The sequence below is a fragment of the Cynocephalus volans genome, chromosome 6 (genome assembly GCF_027409185.1).
Source record: "Cynocephalus volans isolate mCynVol1 chromosome 6, mCynVol1.pri, whole genome shotgun sequence".
Lineage (NCBI taxonomy): Eukaryota > Metazoa > Chordata > Mammalia > Dermoptera > Cynocephalidae > Cynocephalus > Cynocephalus volans.
In genome coordinates this window covers 43,345,065-43,372,099 of record NC_084465.1, presented here as the reverse complement: position 1 = coordinate 43,372,099, position 27,035 = coordinate 43,345,065, and the positions used below count along the sequence as shown (strand labels likewise).

The following is a 27,035-nucleotide window of genomic DNA, read 5'->3' as shown; positions in this document are numbered from 1 at the left end:
ATTGGGAAATGCTAAGACAAATCCTTCTTTGAATTGATAAGAAATGAAAGCAGTAATACTAGGAATAAAGGACAAAGATACTCATTTGGAAATCTCAACATATGATTTGTCAGTATCAATGAAAATTTTATTTATTTATTTTATTTTATTTTATTTTTTTAATTTTATTTTGTCGATATACATTGTAGCTGATTATTGCTCCCCATCACCAACACCTCCCTCCCTTCTCCCTCCCCCCCTCCCCCCCAACAATGTCCTTTCTGTTTGCTTGTTGTATCAACTTCAAATAATTGTGGTTGTTATATCTTCTTCCCCACCCCCCCCCGTTTGTGTGTGTGTGTGTGTATGTGTGTGTGTGAATTTATATATTAATTTTTAGCTCCCTCCAATAAGTGAGAACATGTGGTATTTCTCTTTCTGTGCCTGACTTGTTTCACTTAATATAATTCTCTCAAGGTCCATCCATGTTGTTGCAAATGGCAGTATTTCATTCGTTTTTATAGCTGAGTAGTATTCCATTGTGTAGATGTACCACATTTTCCGTATCCACTCATCTGATGATGGGCATTTGGGCTGGTTCCAACTCTTGGCTATTGTAAAGAGTGCTGCGATGAACATTGGGGAACAGGTATACCTTCGACTTGATGCTTTCCATTCCTCTGGGTATATTCCCAACAGTGGGATGGCTGGGTCGTATGGTAGATCTATTTGCAATTGTTTAAGGAACCTCCATACCATTTTCCATAGAGGCTGCACCATTTTGCAGTCCCACCAACAATGTATGAGAGTTCCTTTTTCTCCGCAGCCTCGCCAGCATTTATCGTTCATAGTCTTTTGGATTTTAGCCATCCTAACTGGGGTTAGATGGTATCTCAATGTGGTTTTGATTTGCATTTCCCGGATGCTGAGTGATGTTGAGCATTTTTTCATATGTCTGTTGGCCATTTGGATATCTTCCTTAGAGAAATGCCTACTTAGCTCTTTTGCCCATTTTTTAATTGGGTTGCTTGTTTTCTTCTTGTAAAGTTGTTTGAGTTCCTTATATATTCTGGATATTAATCCTTTGTCAGATGTATATTTTGCAAATATTTTCTCCCACTCTGTTGGTTGTCTTTTAACTCTTTTAATTGTTTCTTTTGCTGTGCAGAAGCTTTTTAGTTTGATATAATCCCATTTGTTTATTTTTCCTTTGGTTGCCCGTGCTTTTGGGGTCGTCTTCATGAAGTCTGTGCCCAGTCCTATTTCCTGAAGTGTTTCTCCTATGTTTTCTTTAAGAAGTTTTATTGTCTCAGGGTGTATATTTAAATCCTTAATCCATTTTGAGTTGATTTTAGTATATGGTGAGAGGTATGGATCTAGTTTCATTCTCCTGCATATCGATATCCAGTTATCAATGAAAATTTTAAATGTGTATATCTTTTACCCAACAATTCTGCTTCCAGGATTTTATTCTACAGCAATAAGGGCACAAGTCCGTAGCAATATATGTATGAAGATGTTTAATGCAAGATCCTTTCTAATGGCAAAAATCAGAAGCATACTGAATGCCCATCGGAAGGGGAATGATTAAATTATGTGGCATCCATATAATGAGATTCAGAAGACTGAGGTACTGGGCATATTATTGTGTGGAAAAAAGCGCAGCCCAATATAAATAGTATGATTCCAATAAAAAATGTGTGTGTGTGTATATAGCATAGAAAATAATCTATGAGGGTATACCTCTAGTTGTTAACAGGAGCTTCCTCTTAGGATATGTGAGTGTGGGGGAAACACATACTTGGATTTATCACTTTTTAAAATAGTAGGGTTACCTGGGATTTTTAGTGTCTAATCCCAATATCAGTTATAATTTTCTTTTAAATATCACTCTATTACATTGTGCCTTGCCTTATTGTTTAGTTTCTCTATTTAAGTTCTAATTTAAATATTAACTCTCCCTCTACTAATTTGGCCTTTCTTAGACATCTTTATTTTATGACAAGAACTACCTTATTACTTTTAAAGACTGACAAATAAAATTTTATATAATCTGATAGCAAAGATTTTGGTTTAGAAGAGTTTACAAAGTTTAGGGAAGAGCTGAGTTTAGCAGCCTGAGCAAAGAGCTGAGGATGTTCACAAAATTCCTAGCCCTCCCAATCACTCGGGAATAATAATAGCGTCAGTCAGTCTTCATGGCATCACATAAGGAAACGTGGTGCCGCAAGAGAAGTGCTGAACACCACATCTGGCTCGTGGCTGTGGGGTGGGGGTGAGGCGTTCCGTAATTGTCAGCCGTCATCACTGTTGTTTATACATATATCACACTCATTTATAACTTAATGATCTAGATGACCTTAATCACAGAGATTACTTTATTAGTTTTGATATCCTTCAGGCCTACCCAAGGTGCTCAACAAACGTTTGTTGAATCAAATAATTGACATCTGTAATAAAATAATGGAGGGCTACCACTTGGGGTCCTTTTGAGGATAAACGAGTTAACGTTAACTAACTGATTAGAACAGTGCCTGGTACATACTATGTTCTATATAAAATGTTTGCTGTTTGAGGTCCTCAGTTCTTTTACTGCCATATCAAAATCAAAAAGGCATCACATTTTTTGGTCTTATAATCCATTTGGCAGCAAAACCTGACCTGAACTATTTGTAGTTATTATTTATCTCACCTAGAGTGAATATTTTGTGTCACTCCAGACTCTACTGGAAATGCTATATAATATAGCGTATGTGCCATATTATCTTTTGAAAATCATAAAAATTCTGAGTTCTTAAATGCATTTGGTACTAAAAACTTTGGAATAAGGAACTAGAGACAAGTAGTATCTTTGAAAAATACTGTAATAAGGGTTCAGGAGCATAACTAGGGATATTTGGCTTTGGTAGAAATTGAGCATAGGAAAAATTGATCTGTTGAAAAGGTGACATCTGAAACTTCTAAAATGCAGATTAAAACCAGATGACTAAATAGCCACTAGCAAATTAAGTAAATGTCCTCTAGCCTGCATTCATTCCAGTTATTACCCTTTTATTCTTACACCATGAAAGGTAATCTTCCTCCCAGTCAAGGCTAATTCTGTTCCCTCCTGCTGCCTTCTCAGCGACCTCATCCTGTGGGTTAGCAGCTCTTTCTTATATCCTCAGCCTCTCCCTCTACACCAGCTCTAATCATTAATATCCAAACATGCTTAAGTCTCCTCCATCATAAATATTCCTCTGACATCCAAAGTTATCTTCGGTAGCCATCTTATCTTCTTCTTGAAACACTGCATATATCCATTATATCTTTTTCTTTTCTTTTTCTTGTTTTTGTTCCTCAATCCACGACAGTGTGGCTTCCATCCTTACCACTGCAGTGAAGTTGCTCATTAGGTTCACCAACAATGTCAATGGACCCTTTCATGATGTTACTTGACCTTACAGTAGCAGGCACTGTTCACCACTCCTTCCTCCTTAATGCTTAGGATTCTATGTAGGTCATTTTACCTTCATACTCTAGACTCTCTTTGGATGTTCACAGTTAATTCCATGATGTCAATTACCACTCATTAGCCGACAGTCCCCAAATCTACATCCTGTTGCCCTGTTCTCTCTCCTGAACTCAGACACTGTCTACTAGACATCTCCATTTGGATGTCCCTCAGGTAACCAAACTCAGGCTGAAACTGAACTTACCTTTTCTCCCAAACGTGTACACAGAGTCCTCCTGGGTTCCCCATGCAGGGAATGGTACAACAACCAGCCAATTGTCAATGAGCCTAGGAGTCATCTTTAATTCCTCCCTCTCCTTCACCTGCATTTTTTTTTAAACATAATCAGTCACCAAGTCCTGCTCGTTCAACTTCCAAAATGTCCCTAGAATCTATCAGAATGATCACCTCTACTTCAGGCCACAGACATTTCTAGCTTAGATTACTACATCAAATCCTTTATACGGTTCTGCCTCCCATCTTGACCTCAGCTAATCCATTTTCGAAAGTGCAACCAGACAGGTCTTTCTTACCTCAAGTGTCATCAAGTCTCTCTCTTGTTAAAACCCTCAAAAGCTTCAAAATATCCTTAAAATAATGTCCATACTCATTTTAGAGCCTTATGCCTTATGACTCTCTTCCTCAAACTCTGTCTTCTATTGAGCAATCAACAAATATTTCTCAAATGCTTGCAATGTGCTAGGCATGTTCTGGGATTTGAGGATACAGCAGTGAACCAGCCAAAGCTGTAGACACCAGGAGCTTTAAACCTAGTGGCTGAGGATTGGGGAATACATGTAAACAAACAAAAATATTCCAGATTCTCATAAGTGTTGTCAAGGTGGGGTGGGAGTATGCTATGTCGGTTAGGGCATTCAGGTGACACCTTATTTAAGAGATCTGAGAATCTCAGCCAAAGATATGTCTAGAACACTCCTACTAATCTTTCAGTTCTCAGCTGACACTTCAGTTGGGAAGTCTTCCTGCTGCCTTGAGTCGGGTTGACAGCAAATCCCAGAAGCTGCAAAGCACTGTGTGCTTACCCTGGCCATGCTCCACTCAGGGCATCAGTGCCCATTACTTGTCTGGTTCCTCCCCAACAGGAGCAGGGCATCTTGTGCCTGGTTACATCCCCACTGCCTGGCATAGTGCTTACCATGATTGAGTTGCTCAATCTAGATTTCCTGAATGACAGATTAAGGAATTAATATTATTCAATAATTCTCCCGGTCTGAAGACTCAGCTCATTTTGAAGAGGGAAGCAGAATATGTCCTTTGACAGGGAGTATTGGCTGATGGAAATGAGGAAAGTCCACATAAAACCCTTTATTCATAATTTCCAATTGCTTTATTATTATTAATGTGAATATTAAAGCATAAAAATCAATACCTAGATTCAATTAATCGTGTCTTTCAATTTATGCTTCTCTGCTATTTTTTAATTCCCAGGCTATATAAAAATACATAGCCTTTTTCTCTGGGAAATTTTGAAATATGAAGTCACAGACTTCTTAAGTAAGACCTAATGATTCTTCAACTACGTTAAATATTCAACTACTGATGAAAAGTCAATAACTGCACAATTATCTTCCTTTTGACATTGTGGATTTCTGTACTCACAGTGGGTAAGTTCTAAGGTATTTTATCCATCTTTAATTCTAAACTCAAGATTGAATGTAAGAATGAAAAACATGATACCATATGCCGATTGATTGGCTGGTAGATAGATTACATCTGTCCTAAATGTTTCTTTGTTTCATATAACTCTACTTTTTAACTGCTCCAAGATAACAGAAAGATCCTCCCAAGATCATACAAAATCTTTCAGGAAGTTAAAAGTCAAAGATAAGTGATTCCTTCATGCTATTCATATTTGAAAATATATAAGTGAATAAATATATATGAAACAAAGAAACATTTAGGACAGATGTAATCTATCTACCAGCCAATCAATCGGCATATGGTATCATGTTTTTCATTCTTACATTCAATCTTGAGTTTAGAATTAAAGATGGATAAAAAAACCTTAGAACTTACCCACTGTGAGTACAGAAATCCACAATGTCAAAAGGAAGATAATTGTGCAGTTATTGACTTTTCATCAGTAGTTGAATATTTAACGTTGTTGAAGAATCATTAGGTCTTACTTAAGAAGTCTGCGACTTCATATTTCAAAATTTCCCATAGAAAGTTAAGTGATTCCTACATGCTATCCATATTTGAAAATATATGTCTTCCTCTAATGCACTCTGAAGGCTTCCACTCAAACAAATGTTGCAGAGTAACATACTGGTCCTATAATTCTCCACCACCCAGGATTTAAACGACCCTCCCAGTATGATGGTTTACATATAAAAGTTGTCTGGAAAACTGAAGACATGAGAAATAAAAGTAAATCAGGAGACATGACAGATTATTCCTCCAACTGAGGACAATCAACTTTAGTGACAACGCAAGGAAGCATTACAGTTCCCCAAATCTCAGCAAATATTGGCTTTTGATAAACCTGGCACCCAAATTTTCTATTTAATGTCAGCCTGTCAGACTAGCATAGCATAATGATTAGACTATAGCTGATAGAGAATACCAAATACAACTCTGGTTCTGGAGTCAGAAAGTTGTAGCCAGAACTTCTCATTATGATTTTAGAGAGACGAAACCAGCTAATATACTTATGCATTCTACCTTATTTTCTATTAAGGCATTATTTCTAGGTCCACTTAATTAAAGTTAGTCTACTTGCTTTTGTCTCCTTAGTTCTGTTATTGTTTCTAGTTTATAGAACTTCGATGACAGGTGTTTCAAATCCTATGTCCTTCTCCAAAATGAGAATTAATAGCTTTGCTTGAGTACAGAAATCTTAAAGAGCCAATATAGAGGAGATCTATGAATGAAGGTAAGAAAAAACAGCTTAGAATTCATTGGAGACAGGCAAAACAATTGTCAAGGAACTATCTGAACAATGACAAATAAGAACAAGAGAAACTAAAAAGATATATTAAAGGAAATTTTTAAAAATGTCACTTACTCTTAGTTCTTCCTTTGTATTGAAGCTATCAAGAAGCTGTTGATAATGTCTATCTGTCATTTGTCGTAATAGGGACAGGAGACAAGCGACAAACTCCCCCTAATTAAAAAAAAAAAAGAAAAGAAAAGAAAAGAAAAAAAGCATCAGTGAACTGTGGGACAATTTCAAGTAGCAGAACATATATGTAATTGGAGGGCTGAAAGAGAAGACAGAAAATGTAACTGAAGAAACAAGGAAAAATTACTTTTCAAGAAACATGAAAAAAATTACACCAAGGCACAACATAATTAAATTGCTTATAACGAGTCATAGAGGAAATCTTAACACTAGTCAGAGGGGAAAAAGGCACATTACATACAGAACAACAAAAATGAGGATTAAAGAATATTTCTCTCAGAAACAACACAAGCTAAAAGACAACTGAGCAACATCTTTAGGGTACTCAAAGAGAAAAATACCCCTGCAACTATCAACCAGGATTTGTTCCCCCACAAAAATCTCTCTCACAAATGTAGTCAAAATAAAGACTTTTAAGACATACCAAAGCTTATTCTCAACTTCTATTCAACATTGTAATGAAGGTTCTAGCCAGTGCAATAAGGCAAGAAAAAGAAATCAGAAACACAAATTGAAAGGAATGAAAAAAAGCTATCTTTATACATAGACAATATACTTGTGTACATAGAAAACACCATGGAATCTACGAAGAACTACCAGAACTAGTTAATTGAGTTTATCAATATTCCAGGATAGAAGATTAATGTTAAAAATCAATTTTACTTCTACATACTAGAAATAAACAATCAGAAAGTGAAATTTAAAATAATACCATTACAATATGAGAGGCATTAAAGAAAACCTAAACAAATGGATAGATATACTATGTTCATAGATTGGGAGATGCAATATTGTTAAGATGTCAATTCTCCCCAAATTGATATATAGACTCAATGCAATGCAATGCAATCCAAATCAATATCCCTGCTGGGACTTTTTTTGGAGTAGAAATCAAAGAGCTGATTTTAAAATCTATGTAGAAATGCAAAGGACCTAGAGTAGTCGGAACAACTTTAAAAAAGAAGAGCAAAATTAGAAGACTTACACTATCTAACTTTAAGACTTATTATAAAGCTATGGTAATCAGGATAGTGTGTTATTAGTGTCAAAACAGAAAAACAGATAGATGGAAGACAATAGCCAAAACTAGGAGCAGCCCAAACATCTACCAACAAGGTTAATGAGTAAACAAATTGTGGTATATCCATACAAAGGAATACTATATAGCAATAAAAATGAATGAACTGTTGACATACAAAGAACATGGATGAAACTCAATTATATTACATGAAAGAAGCCAGAACCCCCTGCTCCCACAACATACCCAAAACTAGACAATAATTACTGTATGGTATCATTCATACAAAATTCTAGAAAATGCAAATATCTATAGTAACACATAAATTACTATAAAAAGCAGACCAGTAGTGGCTTGGGGATAAGGTAGTATGAAGGGGTATGACAGAGGAAACAGAGAGGGGCACAAGGAAGCTTCTGAGAGTGATGGACATGTTCATTATCTTGGCTGTGGTGATGGTTCATAGATATATACATATGTCAACACTAATCATATTGTACATTTTAAATAAGTGCAGTTTATTTTATCTCAATTTACCTCAAAAAACTTAAAAAAATAAGACATTATGAGAACACTGTGATTTATGGAATGGCACTATGTTTAAGTTACTATGTACTTTGATTTATTATTGAGTTCATTCCTTGTTACAGCCTTGTTGGGTGAACACTATCAACTTCACTTTAAAGATAAGTTAATTGTCTTTTAAGTTTCAGAAATTTACCCCGGGTTCCACAGATAGAAAATGGTGAAGCTGGGATGGGAACCCAGGTATCTCTGGCTCTTGAAGTCTGCCCTCACTGGCTCTTCCTCCTACTGCTCAGATTGATTTGATTTTATAGAAGAAACATACCTGAATTTTTGGTCTATAATTCAAATATAAATAAGTATACAAGATTCTGTTAGTTAATAAACAATGTCCATACTTTTTAACCTCTCTATTGATGTTTTGACTAAAAATGCAAATCCAGTTGATAGAAACCCATTCAGTTTTTCATCTCTTAGTCTTTCCACATCCTATCCACACTATCTCCAATACAGCTACCTGATTAATTTTCCTAAAATGTCTATGTCAACACACCATTGTGTCAATAGCGAAATAACCTGAAGTTGAACAATTACATATTATTTATGATAATTTTAGTAATAACAGGAAAAATTATTCAATAGTGAATAGACTTTCATATTAAGCCTTTATAGTCAATGTACATAGGTGAATGCCCCTTTGAATACAGGTTATTAACTATTTGTATTTGTCATATCTGGCTTAGGCTCACTGCAAATAATTTATTATCATGACATAATCTCCGGCACATTTATGATGTATTGTCAATCCCAACATCTACTCTACAATGTCATTTTATTTGTTCACTTAATCTATTTAGAGACTCTAAGCACATTCAATGGTGTTAGGAGGCCTAGATGTCCAATATTTTACTGATGTATTTTTCATTCATAATGTAATTTTCTTTGTTTTTAAGATATTTTAAGGATGTGTCTATATGAAAACCCTAGACTCACAATCTGTTAAAAAGAATAAATAAAAAAACCATCACTGGCCAAGATTCACTTAGTTTGAGGGAGAATTTCTTACATACAAACTGCCTTTAAAACTCAATAGTGTTCAGTGACCATTTTATGCATAGATTAAAAGGAAAATGGGCATTTCTATCAATAATGGCATATAACAAGAGTATAAGATGGCTACAACAACAGTCTTTAAGAAACTTTCTGTTATACACATGCATGATTTTTTCCAAATCTTTCCTACAGAATTCTCTCCACCTTTTCCCCTCCCCCAACCACAAACCAACAGTACACGAAAACTTTTGGTAAGCACACCAGAGTATCTGTCTTAGACATGGTTTATGCTGAGCTGAGTCACCTGCATTATCAATAGTGCTTAACAGAATTATATGCAAAGAAGCACTGATAAACTGGAAGGAAATCCGGAGTCCAATTCGTTGAGGGTGAGAGGCCAATGGCCATTTATTCTGCTTTATAAAATCTGCTTCTATGTACAATTGGATTTTTTAAAGGAACCGATTACAATGGTGCTTTTTAAAATCCAGCTAGAGAGAGCATTTTAAGTTGAAGGAACAGTTGGTAGAAGAACAAAAAAGTACAATCCTTTTAAATTGTAAAAATAAGGCTACTGTTATCGAGAATTATGATACAGTGGAAACCAGTCCTTGTGCTGGTACTGCTGGGATGCAGGGTAACAACCACGGTACTTGTAGAGAGCTGGAAAAATTCATCATGATACATTTGTGGGAACCGCTTTTATTCACAGTATGCCCACTTATCATGGGTGCTTTTTCATATTATGTGTCTGCAAAGCCTGAAAAAGTGCTGAATGTAGGACCGCCGTGTAAAGATTCACTATTCAGAGAGCCTGTTCTCTGTGAGAAAATGATGAAGAAATTAGACACATAGCAACCTGGATGAATCTCAAGCGAACTATGCTGTTAAAAAAAAAAAAAAAAAAAGCCAATGACAAAGGTCAGATACTGTATGATTTCATTTATATAAATAACATTCTTGAAATGACAAAACTACAGAAATAGAGAATAGAGTACAGAGTTGTGGTTGCCAAGGATTAAGGAGAAGGTAGAGGTGGGAGGGAAGCGGGTTTGGCTATAAAAGGGCAAGACATATTGGCCGGCCACCAAAAAAATAAAATAAAATAAAAAGGGCGACATGAGGAATCCTTGGGGTGATGGAAATAGTTTGTATTTTGATTGTATTAATGTCAGTATTCTGGTTATGGTTATTGTACCAGAGTCCTGCAATAGTTTACCACTGGGGAAATTCTTACAACTGCATGTGACCTTTATTGCAAAATAAAAAGTTTAATTAAAAAAACAAATTCAAAACAAAAAAACCCAAACCTTCAAACTTATGATGAACTCCGGTGGCATTAAGCAGCAGCAGCAGCAGAATGTTCTGAACATTTGCTATGAATCAGGTAGCGTGCTAAGGGCATGAAGCAAAGCCCAGGAAGCAGATACCATTTTACAGATGAAATTCCATTAGACCAATGAGAAATGGTTTACTCTTTTCTTCTAATGAGGCAGTGCAGCTATTACATACATTAGGAAGTTTTTTTTACTTGTTAAAAGAAAGAGTTTAACTTTACTTCCCAAACCCGGAACTCAGTTTCCCTCAGGTAAATCTCATCTCTGAAAGCAGATAGAATAAAATTCAACACACAATGGCTATCGTGAAACAGCCAATGCCGGCAGGAGAGCCAGGGTAGACTTTTCATTCTTTTAAGTAAAAATAAAATTTATTGTCATCAGGATCGAGGCAAACAATCTTAAGACGGCAGTTCCATAGTATACTGTATGTAAAAATGATGGCAAAAGACTGACATTTTTGTACATAATCTGTATGGGAAAACTATATCATCTACTGCAATTTCTGCAAATAATATCACTTGCTTGGAAGAATAGTCTTAGTAAGACTTAAAAAAATTTCTTTTGGTCAACTGAATGTGGGTTTTAAACAGAAATGTGTCTCTCTATGTATATATAAACTATGAGATATAGTATTGAATATTTTATATGAATTATGTTATATTTGACTCATAAAATAGTAGCCCTTGAAGACACCTTAGAATTTACCAAGTCAAACTTTCTCATTTCAAACTGAAGCCTGGAGCCTGGAAATGTTAAGATCCTGACTAGTCATGATAAAAAATCCAGAATTAGAACTCAGGGCCCCTGACTCCCATTGCTCTATTTCAATGTTCTCACTTCCTTAAACAATTTGATGGGTGAAAAGTTACCAAGTTAACTGGGGATATAATATCATAGATTAATTTAAATCAGGCAAAGTAAGAACTAATATCAAAGTTGGCTTTCTGAAATTAAAAACTGCTCATTCCAGGATCTTTTAACAAACAGGCTTCATCTCCTAATTTCCTCATAAAATGAAGGTAACCTCACATATATTTAAACGTTCATTGGTTACTCTGCCAAGGTGAGATTTCCCAGATTCTTACAGCAACCCACTCTCAAAGTGACTGAAGTTTTCACAAGCACAGCTAGGCCCTGTTCCGTGTACCCTGGCTTTATGATCTTACAGTGACGTCCTGGAACTGGAGCCGTATTGCCGAGCTGGATGGCTGAGGGCGGCTGGTGATCTCCAGTATGGTTCTCAGCAGGATGTCCAGCAAGCTGGCCACAATCACATCTATTTCCTCCAACACGGACTTTTCCTTAAGAGAAAACAATAGTGTGTTCAGGAAATCGTAGCTTAATATGTATATTAATCTTTCTTTAACAGAAAAGGGGACAAAGCCCATTTCCAAATATAGAATCAAAGAGTCACAGAACTCGAGAGCTTGAGAGACCTAGACCTCGCCTATGTGAACGACCTTCTTTTACAGAAAACCAAGGCATGGAGAAGTTAACGTCTTACCCAAGAGTACACAACTTGGCTGTGCAAGGGATACCCGAGACACAAATAAAAGGTGGGTATTATGGGTTAAATGTGTCTCCCAAAGGTTCATGTATTGGAAACCTAATCTCCACTGTAACTGTGTTAAGAGGGTGGGAAATCCTGTTATGGTAACTGGAAAGTGGGGCCTTTAAGAGCTGGTTAGATTGTGAGGACTGGACCGTTGTAAATAGATTAATCCCCATTGATAGTTTAATGGGTGGTAATGGGCATGGTTATGATGACTTTAAAAGGAGCAAGTGAGGAGGTTAGCTCTGTCTTGCTCAGGCCATTCACCATGTGTCACCCTGTGTCACTGTGGAGTCACCATTCAGAACAAAGCCTTCACCAGATGTGTTCCCTAGACTTTGGACTTTCCAGCCTCTGAAATTGTAAGAAATAAATTTTATTTCTTTATAAATTACCCGTTTCAGGTATTTTGTTATAAGCAACAAAAACAGATTAATACAATAGGTGATGTCATGGAAAGCACACCAGACTAATTCAGAATATCAGTTATGCCCCTAACAGGGCATGTGACCTTGGGCAAGTCAGTTCATCTCTCTGGGCCTGATTCCTTCCTGAAAGTCCATCATCCTGGTTCTTAAAGTCTACAATTCCTTGGTTCCATTTTTTTTTTTATTGGAACATACTTGATTGTACATATCTGTATGGGGTACAACATAGCATATCAATACCTGTGTGCTATATGTGATGCACAAATCAGGATAATTAGTATATTCAACATTATGTAATGTCATTGATTTTTGTGGTCCTTTACTAATTCTTCCCTTATCCCCTCTTCTTCCCCCTTTCCCACTTCTGGTAACTTCAGTTCTGTTCTCTTCTTTTAAAAGTTCAATGGATTATTGTGATTGAACTCCCATTTATGAGTGAGGATATGTGAAATTTCTCTTTCTGTGCCTGGAATATTTTACTTAACATAATTTTCTCCAAGTTCATTCATGTTGCTGTGAATTGCAGTATTTCATTCTTTTTTTATGGCAGAGCAGTATTTCCATGGGTAAATATACTGCATTTTCCTTATGCAGTCATCCAACAATAGACATTTAGGTTGGTTCCAACTCTTGGGTATTGTAAATAGAGCTGCGATAAATATGGGAGTGCAGGTATCCCTTCAACGTTATGATTTCCATTCCTTTAGGTATATACCCAGCAGCAGGACTGCTGGTTCATATGGCAGTTCTATCTGTAGTTGCATGAGGAACTTCCATACTGTTTTCCATAATGGCTGCACTAATTTGATCCCACCAACTGTGTAGGAGGGTTCCCCTTTGTATTAGTCCATTTTGTGTTGCTATAACAGAATTACCTGATTTATAAATTACCTGGATAATTTATAAAGAAGAGAGGTTTATTTGGCTTACGATTCTGGGACAGCTGCATCTGGCATGGGCCTCAGGCTACTTCTGCTCATGGCGGAAAGTGGCAGGGAGCCGGTGGGTACAAGCAGATCACATGGCGAGAGGAAGCAAGAGGGAGGAAGCAAGAGAGAGAGAGAGAGGAGGTGCCAGGGTCCTATAAACAACAAGCTCTGGTGGGAACTAACAGAGCGAGAACTCACTCACTACCCCTCCTCCCCCAGGGAGAACATTAATCCATTTATAAGGGATCTGCCCCCATGACTCAATCAGTTTCCAACACTGCCACATTGGGGATCAAATTTCCACATGAGTTTTGTTTTTTTTTGTTTGTTTGTTTGTTTTTCTTTTTTCGTGACCGGCACTCAGCCAGTGAGTGCACCGGCCATTCCTATATAGGATCCGAACCCGCGGCCGCTGGGAGCGTTGCCGCGCTCCCAGCGCAGCACCCTCCCGAGTGCGCCACAGGCTCGGCCCCCACATGAGTTTTGGAGGGGATAACACATCCAAACTCCATTACCCTTTCTCCACATCCTCACCAGCAGTTGTTATTCTCTGTCTTTGTGATAATGGCCAGTCTATCTTGGGTGAAATGGTATCTCAGTGTGGTTTTGATTTGCACTTCCCTGATGCTGAGTGATGTTGAGCATTTTTTCATGTGTCTGTTGGCCTTTTGTATGTCTTCCTTGGTTCCAGATTGTGCTTACATTTACTCTTCTCATCACTGGAATTACACAGTTCATTTTCCAAAACTTTATTTTAAGTGCAAAAAACTGTTCCTATAAAAAACATTTTAAAAATCCCTACATGTAAATATTAGGAAATGGTGTTCAGTCTGGGCAAATACCCTTAGCTACAGAATGGCTAAGGTCATTCAGTGGCCATGGGGGAGACTGCTTTCCTGAAGCAAAGTTAATACTATCCAAGCCCCCATGATTTAAGAAAGAAACCCACATTGCTCGGCACTGACTCTTTGTAGTGGATTTGTGTTCTTAGCATATCTGCACAAGACAAAACTCTACATACAAATGCTCCCTACCAAGGAGATTGCTCTTTAAACTCATACTTTTACGAAGTGTGAGTTTGAAAGAGCCTTTTGGCTAGGATTTTATGAGAAACTTTCTTACACTTGCAAGAAAACTACCAAGGTTTCTGGTCCCAGTGAGCTGGTTTCTGCTCTGAGTTCCCTATCAGCTAAATCCAAAAACTGAATGCAACTTTCAAATTGAAATAGACAAGGAAAAATACAAAAAAATCATCCCCAATTCTGTTTCTATTTGTTTTTGGTTTTGTGTAGTAAACTATCTAACTTACTTTTTACTCTGAACAATTAGAATTTGGAAAAGCATTCCAACAAGGCATGGCATGGTTATTCTTTATTGAATTGTACAGAGTTTTAAAGCAGAACTAATGCCTCTCCCTGTCACCACTGTTCTATCCATTACCAGATAACCCTTGGGGCCTGGATCATGGGGGTAGGTAAAATTCAATTGCCCCTTTCCATGCAGTTTCCTGTTAGCACACTTTCAGATACAGAGCTTCTAGCCTTTTTCTCTCAAGTGCCAATTGTGTGCCCACACTCCTGGGGCTCTATCTCCACCACCTCCACTGGGGTGCCATCCCAGCTCACTGATTGTCAGAAGCTGATTGTAAGTAAGACAAAAATAGAGAAATCGTAGCATGGAGGTAATAGGGAAGCAGAGAAATAGGAGCCTTAGAACTCACTGCCAAATTCTGCTTTGTAAAACCAGTTACCAATGAGTATAATGCTTAATTAATGGCTGCAGATGGACAGAACTGTAATAGAACTTTCATATGTGAATTTCACATCAGACTCCTGAGCCATGAAAATGAATCCTCTGAGTTGTACCATTTATAAGCAAGCATGCAATTTTTCTCATTTTGCACTGTACTCTGTAATATAACTGCACTGCAGCAAGAGTGAGGCACATTGACAGGAATCCCCAAAGCCATGACAACTTAGAGACCACAGTTGGGGCCAAGTCATGGTGATACTGCAAGATACCCCTAGTCTCTTGGGGCTGTCCTTTGCTTCTGTAGTCTCCATGGGACTGGGCCCAAGGGCCACGGCCGAGTTCTGAGCATCAGCATCAACATGCAGCCTTTCACAGAGTGGGCCAAAAACGGCTTCACTTTGCAAGCAGCAATTTATTCTTGCCACAGAGCATTCATCTTATCAAGATTAAAGACACATGTGGGAGGCTTTGAGGTTTCTAATTTTTCTCACTCGGTATTCAGTTCTTCCTTAAAATACAAGTTTAGGGAACCCAGGTAATTCAGGGTTATAGCAATCCCACAAGGTTAAAAAAAATTCCTTCTGAGAATAAGCAAGAAGTCCAGCCCAGCTGGAAATAAAAGTGAGAGTCTCAGTGGGTTCCTCTATAGTGTGGTTTCTTTGTAGACGTTTACAATTTTATTTCCAGAAGCCATTCTGATGGAAACGACATACTATGAACTGTATTTACTTACTGAGCTGTTTTTCTTGATGAGACAAAATACGTTGCTAAGGATACGTGCACACATGATCAGGTCCTTCTGTTCTTGCAAGTGAATGTGGAGGTGATGTAACACGACAGGCAGGAGAATGTACCGGGAATCTGAAGAGAGAAGAATCATTAGTGTCACATCTGTTAGAGTCCCATGCAAACACTGGGCAAATCCTTATCTACTTTTTAATCCAATTCTAATTGTTAAATTATTAACACATGTAGTTTCAAACGGACTAATTCTTCAAGGTTTATATTGAAAAACAGTGGTTCATTTCTCAAACCCATGATTCCTGCACTCAAAAGGCATCTGACTCTTTTAGTTGAAATAGGTATTTTTTTTTTTTCAATTGCTTGTTTTACTTCCAGATTTCTAAATCACATGTTTCTCTTCTAGTTTCTGAATTTTCATTGAGATAGACCATCTACTGACTTTGGTAAATAAGGATTTAGCCTTTTCTCCCCTCCCTCTTCCTCAGCCTCTCAAAATAGTTACATCACAATTTCTGGCTAAACTGACATGATTTCACCACCATTCTGATTTCCACCCCTTTGTACATGACCAGATTTTTGCTTTGTTTTGTTTCTCTCTCTCTGAAAGCTTTTGGGAAATTATCTTTGTCCCTGGGAATTCAACATTTCATGATAAATGCCCTGCCTTGGCCCTTTCAATCTATAAACTCATGTCCTTTAGTTCTGGGAACCTGCCTTGAATTATTTCCAGGATTATTTCCTTCCATCTATTTTTTTCGGTCTTCTGTCTGGAACTTCATCATCCTGCATCTGTTCAAATTCTTCTACTTTTCTTGAATATTTTTTCCATCTTTTTGTCCAACTTCCTTACTTTATCTTCTTTCTACCCATTTTACTGAATTTTCTTGTTTATGCTGCCATGTATTTCATTTCCAAGAGTTTCTTACTTCCAGGGTCAGGGTCATGGGCATGTAACCTATGCAGTCACACAGGTCCCTGTGCTCAGAAGGCCCCATACTTGATTTAATGCTCTGCCACCTGGAAATTCTTAATTTTCAAACAACAGATCTTGCATTTTCATTATGTAACCATTCCTGTTTATTTCTCTGAATGATCTCTTTTTATAGCTTTCCATTCTTGTTTCATAGATACATTCTCTTCTCTCTCTGAGGTATTAGGAGACAATTAAAACTTTTTTTTCCCTTCCTGAAATATCTTTCTTTCAAATTATTTTTTTCTGTTTCTTCATTTTAGTTTCTGCCTTTCACATTAGAAGTTTTTCTCCAGTATCTCGAAATCTTTCACTGTCCATTCATCTTTACAAGTGAGGCACTAAAATGCTAAATGGAAAAAAGAGTAACAAAGCCTTTGTGTGCCTAGCCAAGCTGCGGAATGGTGAAGAAAATTCAAATGGCTATTACTGTTTTATAAAAATCTGTGAGTCTTTTAAATAGTTTGCATAAACTGTAATTGCATTTGACTCACTCAAGAAGAAATGGATAACCTAAATAACTCTACAACTATTACAGAAATTGAACTTGTAGTTAAAAACCTTCCTAAAAGTAAAATTCCAGGCCAAGATGGCTTCTCTGGTGAATTCTATGAAGCATTTAAGAATGAAATCATATCAAGTGTACATAAATTCTCCCATAAAATAGAGGAACAGAGACTACAACTCATTTTATGAGGCCAGCATTACTCTGATGCCAAAATTAGCCAAAGACATTACAAGACAAGAAAACCACAGATTGATATCCCTCGTGAAAATAGATGCAAAATTCCTTATCAAATATTAGCAAAACAAATATAGTAATATATATAAATATATATATTTATATATATAAAAATAGGGCTTTATCCTGGGAACGCAAAATTGGTTTAATATTTGAAAGTCAATCAATGTAATTCACCATATTAACAGTAGATGTAGGAAAAAAGTGACAAAATTCATCAACCAATCATAATAAAAACTGTCAGGAAGCTAGAAACAGAGGTAATTTCCTCAAGTTGATAAAGGGCCCTTATGAAATGTCCACCTTTAGCTAACATAATACTTAGTAATGAAAGATTGAATGATTTCTCCCTAAGATCAAAAACAAGGCAAGGATGTCCAATTTTACCAGTTCATTCCAACATTGTACTTGAGTTCCCAGCCAGTGTAATAAGGGATTTAAAAAAATAAAAAAATAGAAGAAAAAAATGCTTATACATGAAAAGGAAGAAGTAAAATTGTCTTTATTCGTAGAAGATATGATCAACATAGAAAATTTTACTGAATCTACAAAAAAGTTATTGGAACTAATAAGTTAGTTAACCAATGTCTCAAAATACAAGGTCAGTACAAAATATCAATTACATCTCTATATAATGGCAACAAACATTAAAAAGCAATGCAATCTACAGTAGCATATATGAATTACACAGGAATAAATTTAACAAAATAAACGTAAGATCTGTACACTAAAAACTATAAAACATGGATGAAAGAAATTAAAGACATAAATAAATGGAGAGAAATACAATGTTCAAGGAGTGGAATTCCCAACATTGTTAACACACCAATCTCCTCAAATTAATTAGTAAATTCAATGCAATCTCAGCCAAAATTCCTAGCAGGCTTTTTTTTTGTTCTAAAGAAATTTACAAGCTGATTTGACAAATTTACATGAAATTGCAAAGAACCTAGAAGAGCCAAAACAATTTTCAGAATGAAGAACCAATTAGGAGGACTTGCACTGTGTGGTTTCAAGATTTGTTATAAAACTATAGTAATTAAGACAGTAAGGACAGACATATAGACCACTGGAAGAGAACAGAGTCCAGAAACAGATATATGGTCAGCTGATTTTCAACAAGGCTGGGACAAAGTTTCTCTCAATGACTAAACTCTATTTAGGGTCTCCTGAACTCTTTTAGGCCTGACTTTAGGACTTTCCTGTTCATCTCTGCATTGTCTCATTTTAGCAAGAAGCCTGCTAAGTTAGTTTAACTAGAACTCCCCACCCTTGATATCTGACTGGGTTCCACATTCTCTACTCTATCCCAGGTAATGTCTGATCATCATGGCCTGCCTTCAGCAAGAATCTTGGTAGGTCAGTTTAGCCAGAATCCTCCCTTACCACTTACTCTTAGTAATTTTCTATCTACCTCTACCCTGTTCCTTGGCTATACATTTCCACTTGCCCATGCTACATTGGGAGTTGAGCTCAATCCCTCTCCCCAACTACAAAATCCCATTGCAGTGGTCCCTACATCTATCACCATGGCCCCTACCTTGACTAAAGTCTGCCTTATCATCTTCAACAAGTGTCACTGAATAATTTTTTCTAACAATTGGATACCCGTAAGTAAAAAAATGGACCTCTACCTTTACCTCATACCAAATACCAAAATTAACTTGGGATGGATCATAGGCCTAAATGCAAGGGCTAAAAGTACAGTATAAAATTTTGGAAGAAAGTATAGGAGAAAATCCTAGTGACCTTGTGTTAGATATAGATGTCTTAAACAGGGACAAAAAGCACAAACTATGAAAGATGATATGTTATAAACTGGACTTCATCAAAATTAAAAATTCCACTTGACTTGCACCACTGAGGCTGTTCAAGGTCCCTATTTGATCCCTTCTTTCTATTATGAACCCCAGAATCATACTGCCTAGATTTGAATTCCAGCTCTGTCAAATGCCAGTTGTGTGATCTTGCGCAACTCACTCGACTTCTCTGTGCCTCGCATTTTCATCTATAAAGTAGGGATAACAATGGTTCTTCGTCCTGGAAGGATTTATGAGGGCTAACAGTACTTGGCACACACTGAGTGCTATATAAGTGTTGAGTTTTCTCCTTTCATCCTCTTTCAACTTTTCCCTATATCCATAGGTTAAAAAAAAAAAATGTGATTCTGTATCTTAATAAAAATTATAAGAAATGTAAACAAAGCACCCACAACGGGAAAAGTGCCTTCGTCAGTGTGTGCCTGGTTTCTCCGATTGTCTTTTTGATTTCTTTTAGCAGTTAGGTTTGGAGTCTCATATTTCTTCTGATGCCTGCCACTGGGCTACCAAGCCAAGGTGATCTGGCCTTACGTTTACCATCAAAACAAATGACATAAGGCATAGGAATTCTATACTTGAAGAAAGCGAATACAGAATATTAAAATCCAGACTTATAAAATAATTCATTGCAGGGCTTCTTTAAGCAGTAAGCCTCACTAGGAAACCTAAATACTTATTTACAAATAAATTACTTAAAAAGAACCAGGAAAAAGAAACTGAAAGCTTAAGTGCCAGGAGTCACTACCTAGTAATGTTTAATTAGAAAGGAAGATAAAGCTTATCTGATATATTCCTGCAGCTTGTGGGATTTGTTTTCTAAACATTCAATTTGCAACCAACTGTTAAGAAAATATCTACTGAGAAAAAGTAAGTAAGGTAGACAAATAATTCATGTGTGGTGTGTATAAAAAGAGATATATGACTAGCCTGAAGATTTAATTCTCTCCATTGCTAGGGCAATGTCAGCCAGTGCAAATGATAGAATCAGTGGGTAAATGCCAAACAAGCTGACTGCTAATTCTTTAAAAGAAAACACCTGAACCCACCAAGTAGGATCCCCTCCCCCCAAAAAACAAAAATCAACCCCCACCAGTTGAACATATACTAACTTCCCATACATTTAAACAATAGAATCTGTCATGCAGATTCTGTCCTTGAAGGGGTTGATACACTAATATTCCATATCTTAGATATAGCTCACAGTATTATATGTTTTCGTAAGTGTATAAAGGGGTACTCCCATTTACTTTTTTGTCTGTACACAGTTGAGTGAATGAAGCCAACTCCCGTTAGTAATTACAAATGGGCATGTGGCTAGGAAGGAGGGGCAGGTAAGAAATGCTGGTAACTTTCCTCCTTTAGGTTAATTCTGAGGAAAGTCATACCTTTGCCTCCTCTATCAACAAGTTTTAGTCAAGGAGCCTTGAAGTGGTCATCTGTCCACAAGGTAGTCCTGTGGTGGCACACAGAGGTTGTCAGTCACTTTCCATAAAGTGGGCCCCCAATCTGGGCTGGACATCAGCAGGACACCAAAGCAGCTGCATTGTGGCAGCCTCAGAAGGGGGGCATTGTACACAAGGTGGGCAGAGGACACGCCACAGCACAGCTTTGCATGTGGCAGAGCTGCTGACTGCAGAGACGCACCGAGCTGCAGAAAGCCTGCCATCAGAGTTGGGCTGTGCCTCTGGGATCAAAGCTACGAACTGAACTGTCAAAGTCACAGACAGTCATACAACTTGCAAACAAGCCCGTCAGACACTGGAGAACAGACAACAAATGCTCAAGGTGGAAAGGACTGCAGATCCGGGGGACTACGTTCTCATGCAGACACCATCAGGATCGCAAAGTAAAACATCAGTGGTGGCCTAAGGATGATCTGTGTGTGGCTTACAGACCTCACTCACTGGCTCTAATCTCCCCCTGATGCCTCCACCACCAGGCATCCTCCCTAAAGCAAAATGGATGCTGTGTGCACTTCTTACTTTGGTCAACTGTGCCTCTCCTGGTCTGAGACTCTTATCTCCCACCCCTCCCCCTGTCCTGTTGTCATATTCATACTCATCTTTAGCTAAAAAGTTGCTTTTCCAATAAGATTTTTTTTTAATGCAACATTGATTTGGTATCTTTTTGCTGCTGTATCCTCATCCCTAGCCCACATGGCCCAGTCTGTACATAGTATTCATTCATGTATCAAACACCTACTAAGCAGCGGGCACTACTATGGAAGCTGGAGATGTAATTGTGATCAAGGCAAATAAAGTCCCTGCCCTCTAGGGCTTTCCTTCTGGCGTGGTGGAGGAAGACAGATATTAAACAACTAAATACGTAGCTCTTTATTTACAGTTACGTTAGGTGATCCAATAAGCAAAACACAATATATAGTATGAGACTGATAATGGGGTGAGCGGGGCAGAAAGGAGATTTTTTGAGAAAATGAGAGTTGAACTGAGCCCTGAAGGGAGAGTGGGGATTAATCAGGTTTACTAGACACTGGAGGAAGGATTCCAAGCAGAGGAAAGCAGTAAGAAGATGGGACCAGGCAGATGGGCAGGGCCAGATCATGGGGCCTGGAAGATCAATTCTGGAGTATGTCACCAAAACAGAACACAACAACTGGGATGTAAGTAAGGAGCTGGGAATGATGTCAGCTGGTATGTTTTTAAACGTAACTTTGGCTACACAGATGGCTATGTGAAAGGAGATGGGAAACAACGAAAGGACTAAGGCAGTTTAGACTAGGTGCGGTTTGGACAGGACAGGTGGTGGGGCGGGGCAGGTGGGGAGAAAAGGAGCCAGATATGAGAGATGCCGTGGAGTCGCACAAGGACGGTGATGGGTGGAGATGACAGGCAAAAGGGAGACAGAGGTTTCGAGAACAGCTCTGACACGTCTATCTAGGAGAATGGTGTTGCCACTTGCTAAGACAGGGAGGAGTAAGTTTAGAGAGAAAAAAGTTGAGATTTCCATTTTAGAGATTCTGAGTTTAAGGAGCCTGTGAGACATCCATGTAGAGATGTTGAGAGGACAGTTGGATACTCAGGTTTGGAGCTCAGAGGCAAGCTCTGGCCTAGAAATACAAATTTGAGAGTTGTGACAGCACATGGACCACTAATTGAGGTTATGTGGGTGGGATGGCACCCCAAGATTCTGCTGGATATCCCTGCTACATGGCACCCCAGGAACTTCCCCCATCACAACAGCTGTCATACTTGATCACCTCATAGTTACTTGTCTAATATCTACTTTTGTGCTAGACTATAAGCAGACAGAGGGCAGGGACTGTATCTGTTTAATCTGCTATAATATTCCTAACGTATTTCTAATATAATTTTGTGAGGGGGAGGGGTGGTCTGCCCACAATAAATATTTGCTGAATGAATGAATGAATAAATGAGTTTCATCATGGGTTCTCCTGGATATTAGAGACAACTGAAGTAGAGCCTGGCATTTCTGTCCTCATGCTTTAACACAGCTGAAATGGGAAGAGAGTAGGAGGCACATGATCACAGTCCAGGCTATCGTAACTCCATCTGCTGGTGCTCGCCTTGCACACGAGAACGCAGCGCTCCCCATCACCACGCAAACCACAGCAGCTGCTGTGGCACACAGCCTGCCCCCTGAAAATCTGTGCAAATGTGGATGGCTGATGTATAAGAAATGGAAAGGCAAGGCTTTCACCCTTTCCCTGGTAATGTGCTTGCTACTGCTAATCAGTATTGAAAAGTTCAGAAACATGATAAGACAATGAAGTTGAAACTCAGTTTTGAATGACCCCAAATAGGTGAGTTATTTTCAAAAACCATAGTTAAAACCTAGCGTCAATTATGATTTTGGTGATGCACATTTTTCATGTTAAGTTCTATGTTCAGGGTGAGGTGTTACCTAAAACTCTTTTTTTTTTTTTTTAAGCTTTTATTTTGTCGATATACATTGTGGCTGATTATTGTTGCCCCTCACCAAAACCTCCCTCCCTCCTCCCTCTCCTCCCTCCCCGCCAACAATGTCCTTTCTGTTTGCTTGTCGAATCAACTTCAAGTAATTGTGATTGTTATATCTTCTCCCCCCCCCCGGTTTTTTATTTTGTGTGTGTGTGTGTGTGTGTGTGTGTGTGTGTGTGTGTGTGTGTATGAATTTAGATATTAATTTTTAGCTCCCACCAATAAGTGAGAACATGTGGTATTTCTCTTTCTGTGCCTGACTCGTTTCACTTAATATAATTCTCTCAAGGCCCATCCATGCTGTTAAAACTCTTAAATTTGTCTTTGCCCCATCTAGGGAAAGATGTAAAAACTATTTTTTTTAAAAAAGCAAAACCAAAAATCATTATGAGGGCAAATCTTTAATAAAATCCAGAATAGAGCCTGCACAACTGTGAAAACTATGGAACTTTCAGCAAGTGCTTTCAGAGCTCCCTGTTGGTAAGAGGACACCTGGAAAGACCTTTAGCCCTGAGTTTTTTCACTTTGGGAAAGTCTGGGAGAGGGAGCCAGAAGGGAATACAGGTAAGGGGGAAGAGAAAGGGTAGGGACAAAGAAATTGAGACTGAAGGGGGCAGAACACTAATGATTTATAACCAAAGGCTTTCTTGATGTCCCAGATAATTTTTGAGATATACTTTCATATTGGATGACCAACACAAAATCTATATTAAAAAAATCCAAGGTCTGTACACTTTTTCTAATGGTCCTACGTTATCACTTGCTTTTAGAAAAAAGAGAAGCCCTTATTCATGCAACTTTACTAGTCTTTATGAGGTCTGTCTACTACTTTGCAAGCCCTGGCTAGTAGAAAATTATAAACAAATGGTATTTTCAAGTGTAAAAACCATTTAATCACTTGCAATCCAATAAAAGCCAAAACTAAACTGCACTTTACAGTTCTAATAAATAAAAACTTCTAGGTATCCACCAACTGTAGTAAGATTTTATTCCTGAAGTTGTCAAATTAATAGATAAAACTATCAAACATACTTCTTTTATACCATGGCCTAAAATGGGGTGGGGAGGGGAAGCATTAATTAATAGAATATACTTTAGAAAAGTCTAATAGTCTACCTTCCTTGCTCTCTCCCTTTATTTTTTATTGCAGCCTTGTATCAAATCCACAAAATTGCTAATGAGAACTGGGGATTTTCTGCCAAAAAGAAAAAAGATTGCATTTGATTACTTTTTAATGAAATTCCCACCCTAAAAAACTTGGTATTTTAGTTTGTAGGCAAAAGAAAGTAGCACCAGCATGCTTCTCACTAATGGTACATGCTCAGTGCATTTAGGTCTTTATACTTTACCTCTATTATTTGTGCTGGAGTTTGCCTGACAAACTGCTCAATTATCCCCAAGTAGCAACATATATAACTTTTTCTTGGTAAGAAAACAGCTCAGCAATGACTGCAGACCTCTGCTAAACATATCATCAAGGGCCCAGCAATGGGGACAGATGCAAAGCAAATGTCAAACCCACAGCTCTAGCACAATCTGGACTTAACGGAATCTAGGAGACACCATCCCTGACCTCCACCTAAAAGGCCCTCAATGACCCCTCTCTGCTCCTACCCTTCACAGGTTCATCCTTCTTCCTAACCTCTACGCATCAAACTACTTTTTTTACCATTGCCAAAGCTGCCTTCTCCAAAATTATTTAGACCCTTCTATTCCTGGCCTTTAGGAAATAAGAAGAAAAAATTTGGGGAGAAAGGGAAAATAAGTTGTCAATTTTTGAGACCTTAAATATGTCTGCCCAGACCCCGGGTGATTTAGACATTGAATATTAATCTACTTAGATTCCAAATATTAGCTATGTCCTAGTTTTGGCTAGATGACCAAGATTCTGACCTTGGAGGCATCACTTAGGGAGTGATTCAGTCCTCCTGCCCGACTGCCCAGCCATGAAGCTGCCCAGTGACCCCTTAACTCAACCTGGTTTGAAACTTCCTATGACATGATTTCATTCCCTTCTGTGGTGCTGACCTTAGTATGTGTCCTTTCTGTTTTCTGTGTTAATTTCTAATCTAGATTCAACCAGGAATATTCTGCAGCCATGCTGGTTCCTTTGAAGGCCTCTTCTACTTTTTTCTCTTTGGGATTTGTGATGATTAATTTTAATGTGTCAGCTTGACTGGGCCATGGGGAGCCCAGATATTTGGTTAAACAATATTCTAGGTGTGTCTGTGAGGTTATTTCTGTATGAGACTGACATTGAAATAAATAAGACTGAGTAAAGCAGACTGGTCTCCCCATGTGAGAGGGCTTCAAGCAATCTACTGAAGGCCTGAATAGAACAAAAGGCTGAGTAAGGGAGAATTCTCTCTCTCTGCCTGATTGTCTTCAAGCTGGGACATCAATCTCAGACTTGAACTGGAACTTAGACCATCAGCTCTCCTGTTTTTCAGGCCTTTGGTCTTGAACTGAAACTATATATAAACAGCTCTTATGGGTCACTAGCTTACTGATAACAGATTTTGGGATTTCTCAGTTTCCATAATCATATGAGCCAATTCCTTGTAATAAGTCTACATATATGCATTCTATTGTTTCTGTTTCTCTGGAGAACCATGACTAACACAAGACTCTATACAATGTCAACTTTTATAACTTCCTAGATCTCTTGATGGGCTTGTAACATCTAAGGTCTTTTTCTCCAAAATGTTTTGAAATTTATTTTCTTCTTTTTTTGGTGTCTGGCTAGTATGGGGATTTGAACCCTTGACCTTGGTGTTATCAGCACCACTCTCTAGCAAGTGAGCTAATCAGCCAGCCCTTTGAAAATTATTTTCTTAAAATGTGGGCCAATTGTACCCTTTACTCCTTTCTATGGCTAATATAAGCCCCCCTCTTTTACTATGGTCCTTTGCATCTCTGCCATGCCCTTAGTTCCACAGTTTTATATTGTCCCTCTTCTTCTTCCCCCTCCAGTTAGACAGAATCTGCTTTTTTTTGTGAGAAGTACCATAGCCCTTGTGGGATCACACTCTCCTCTTAACCACAGTCCAAGATCTCACACCCTGTTCTTTGACACTGTTTGTGGAGCCTGCTATTTGCACTGCACATCTTATTTCCCTTCCAACATCTCCTCTTTCAACTAGACACCATAGAAATGCCCATCTATTTCCTAAGTCCACAGTTTCTGATTTAGAATTTCAAAGTCCCTAGAAACACCTTCTAAGTTTCCCCAACACTACTGTGTAGTTCCATGTGATTAAAACAAAGAGTAGTTTGAGTCTTGCAAGGCTCCCAGGAACATTTCCTGTTTTTCTCCAGGAAGATAGGCTCCTTCCTGATGTGTTCTGCCCTGACATTTATACATGACAGTCTCTGTTTTCTTCAATAATGAGTCACAAAATATCAAGCCAAGCCACACCCAGCTGGGACAGTGATAGAGGCCTTTCCTCTTACGAGCATCTGCATGAGCTTCTAAGTATCCCATTGACTGTGAGCTGCATTTGCTTCTCCGTAATTGTTCTCCATGCGGAGCATTCCATACAACATGAGCAGGCAGCCTTTCCCCTTTTCCCTTCCTCCTCTGTTCCATCGTGTCACAATCCCCCCT

At 38.1% G+C, this 27,035-nt stretch overlaps 1 protein-coding gene across 1 annotated transcript in view; it reads right to left on the bottom strand.

Moving 5' to 3' along the window:
- Window positions 1–27,035, bottom strand: part of DOCK4 (dedicator of cytokinesis 4) — a 433,780-nt gene that overhangs the window by 90,664 nt on the left and 316,081 nt on the right. The window contains exons 24-26 of the mRNA XM_063098749.1: window positions 15,948–16,075; window positions 11,720–11,854; window positions 6,501–6,599 (exon numbers count right to left, since the gene is read on the bottom strand). Coding sequence (XP_062954819.1) covers window positions 6,501–6,599; window positions 11,720–11,854; window positions 15,948–16,075 — 362 coding nt within the window. The remainder of the gene's footprint in view (window positions 1–6,500; window positions 6,600–11,719; window positions 11,855–15,947; window positions 16,076–27,035) is intronic.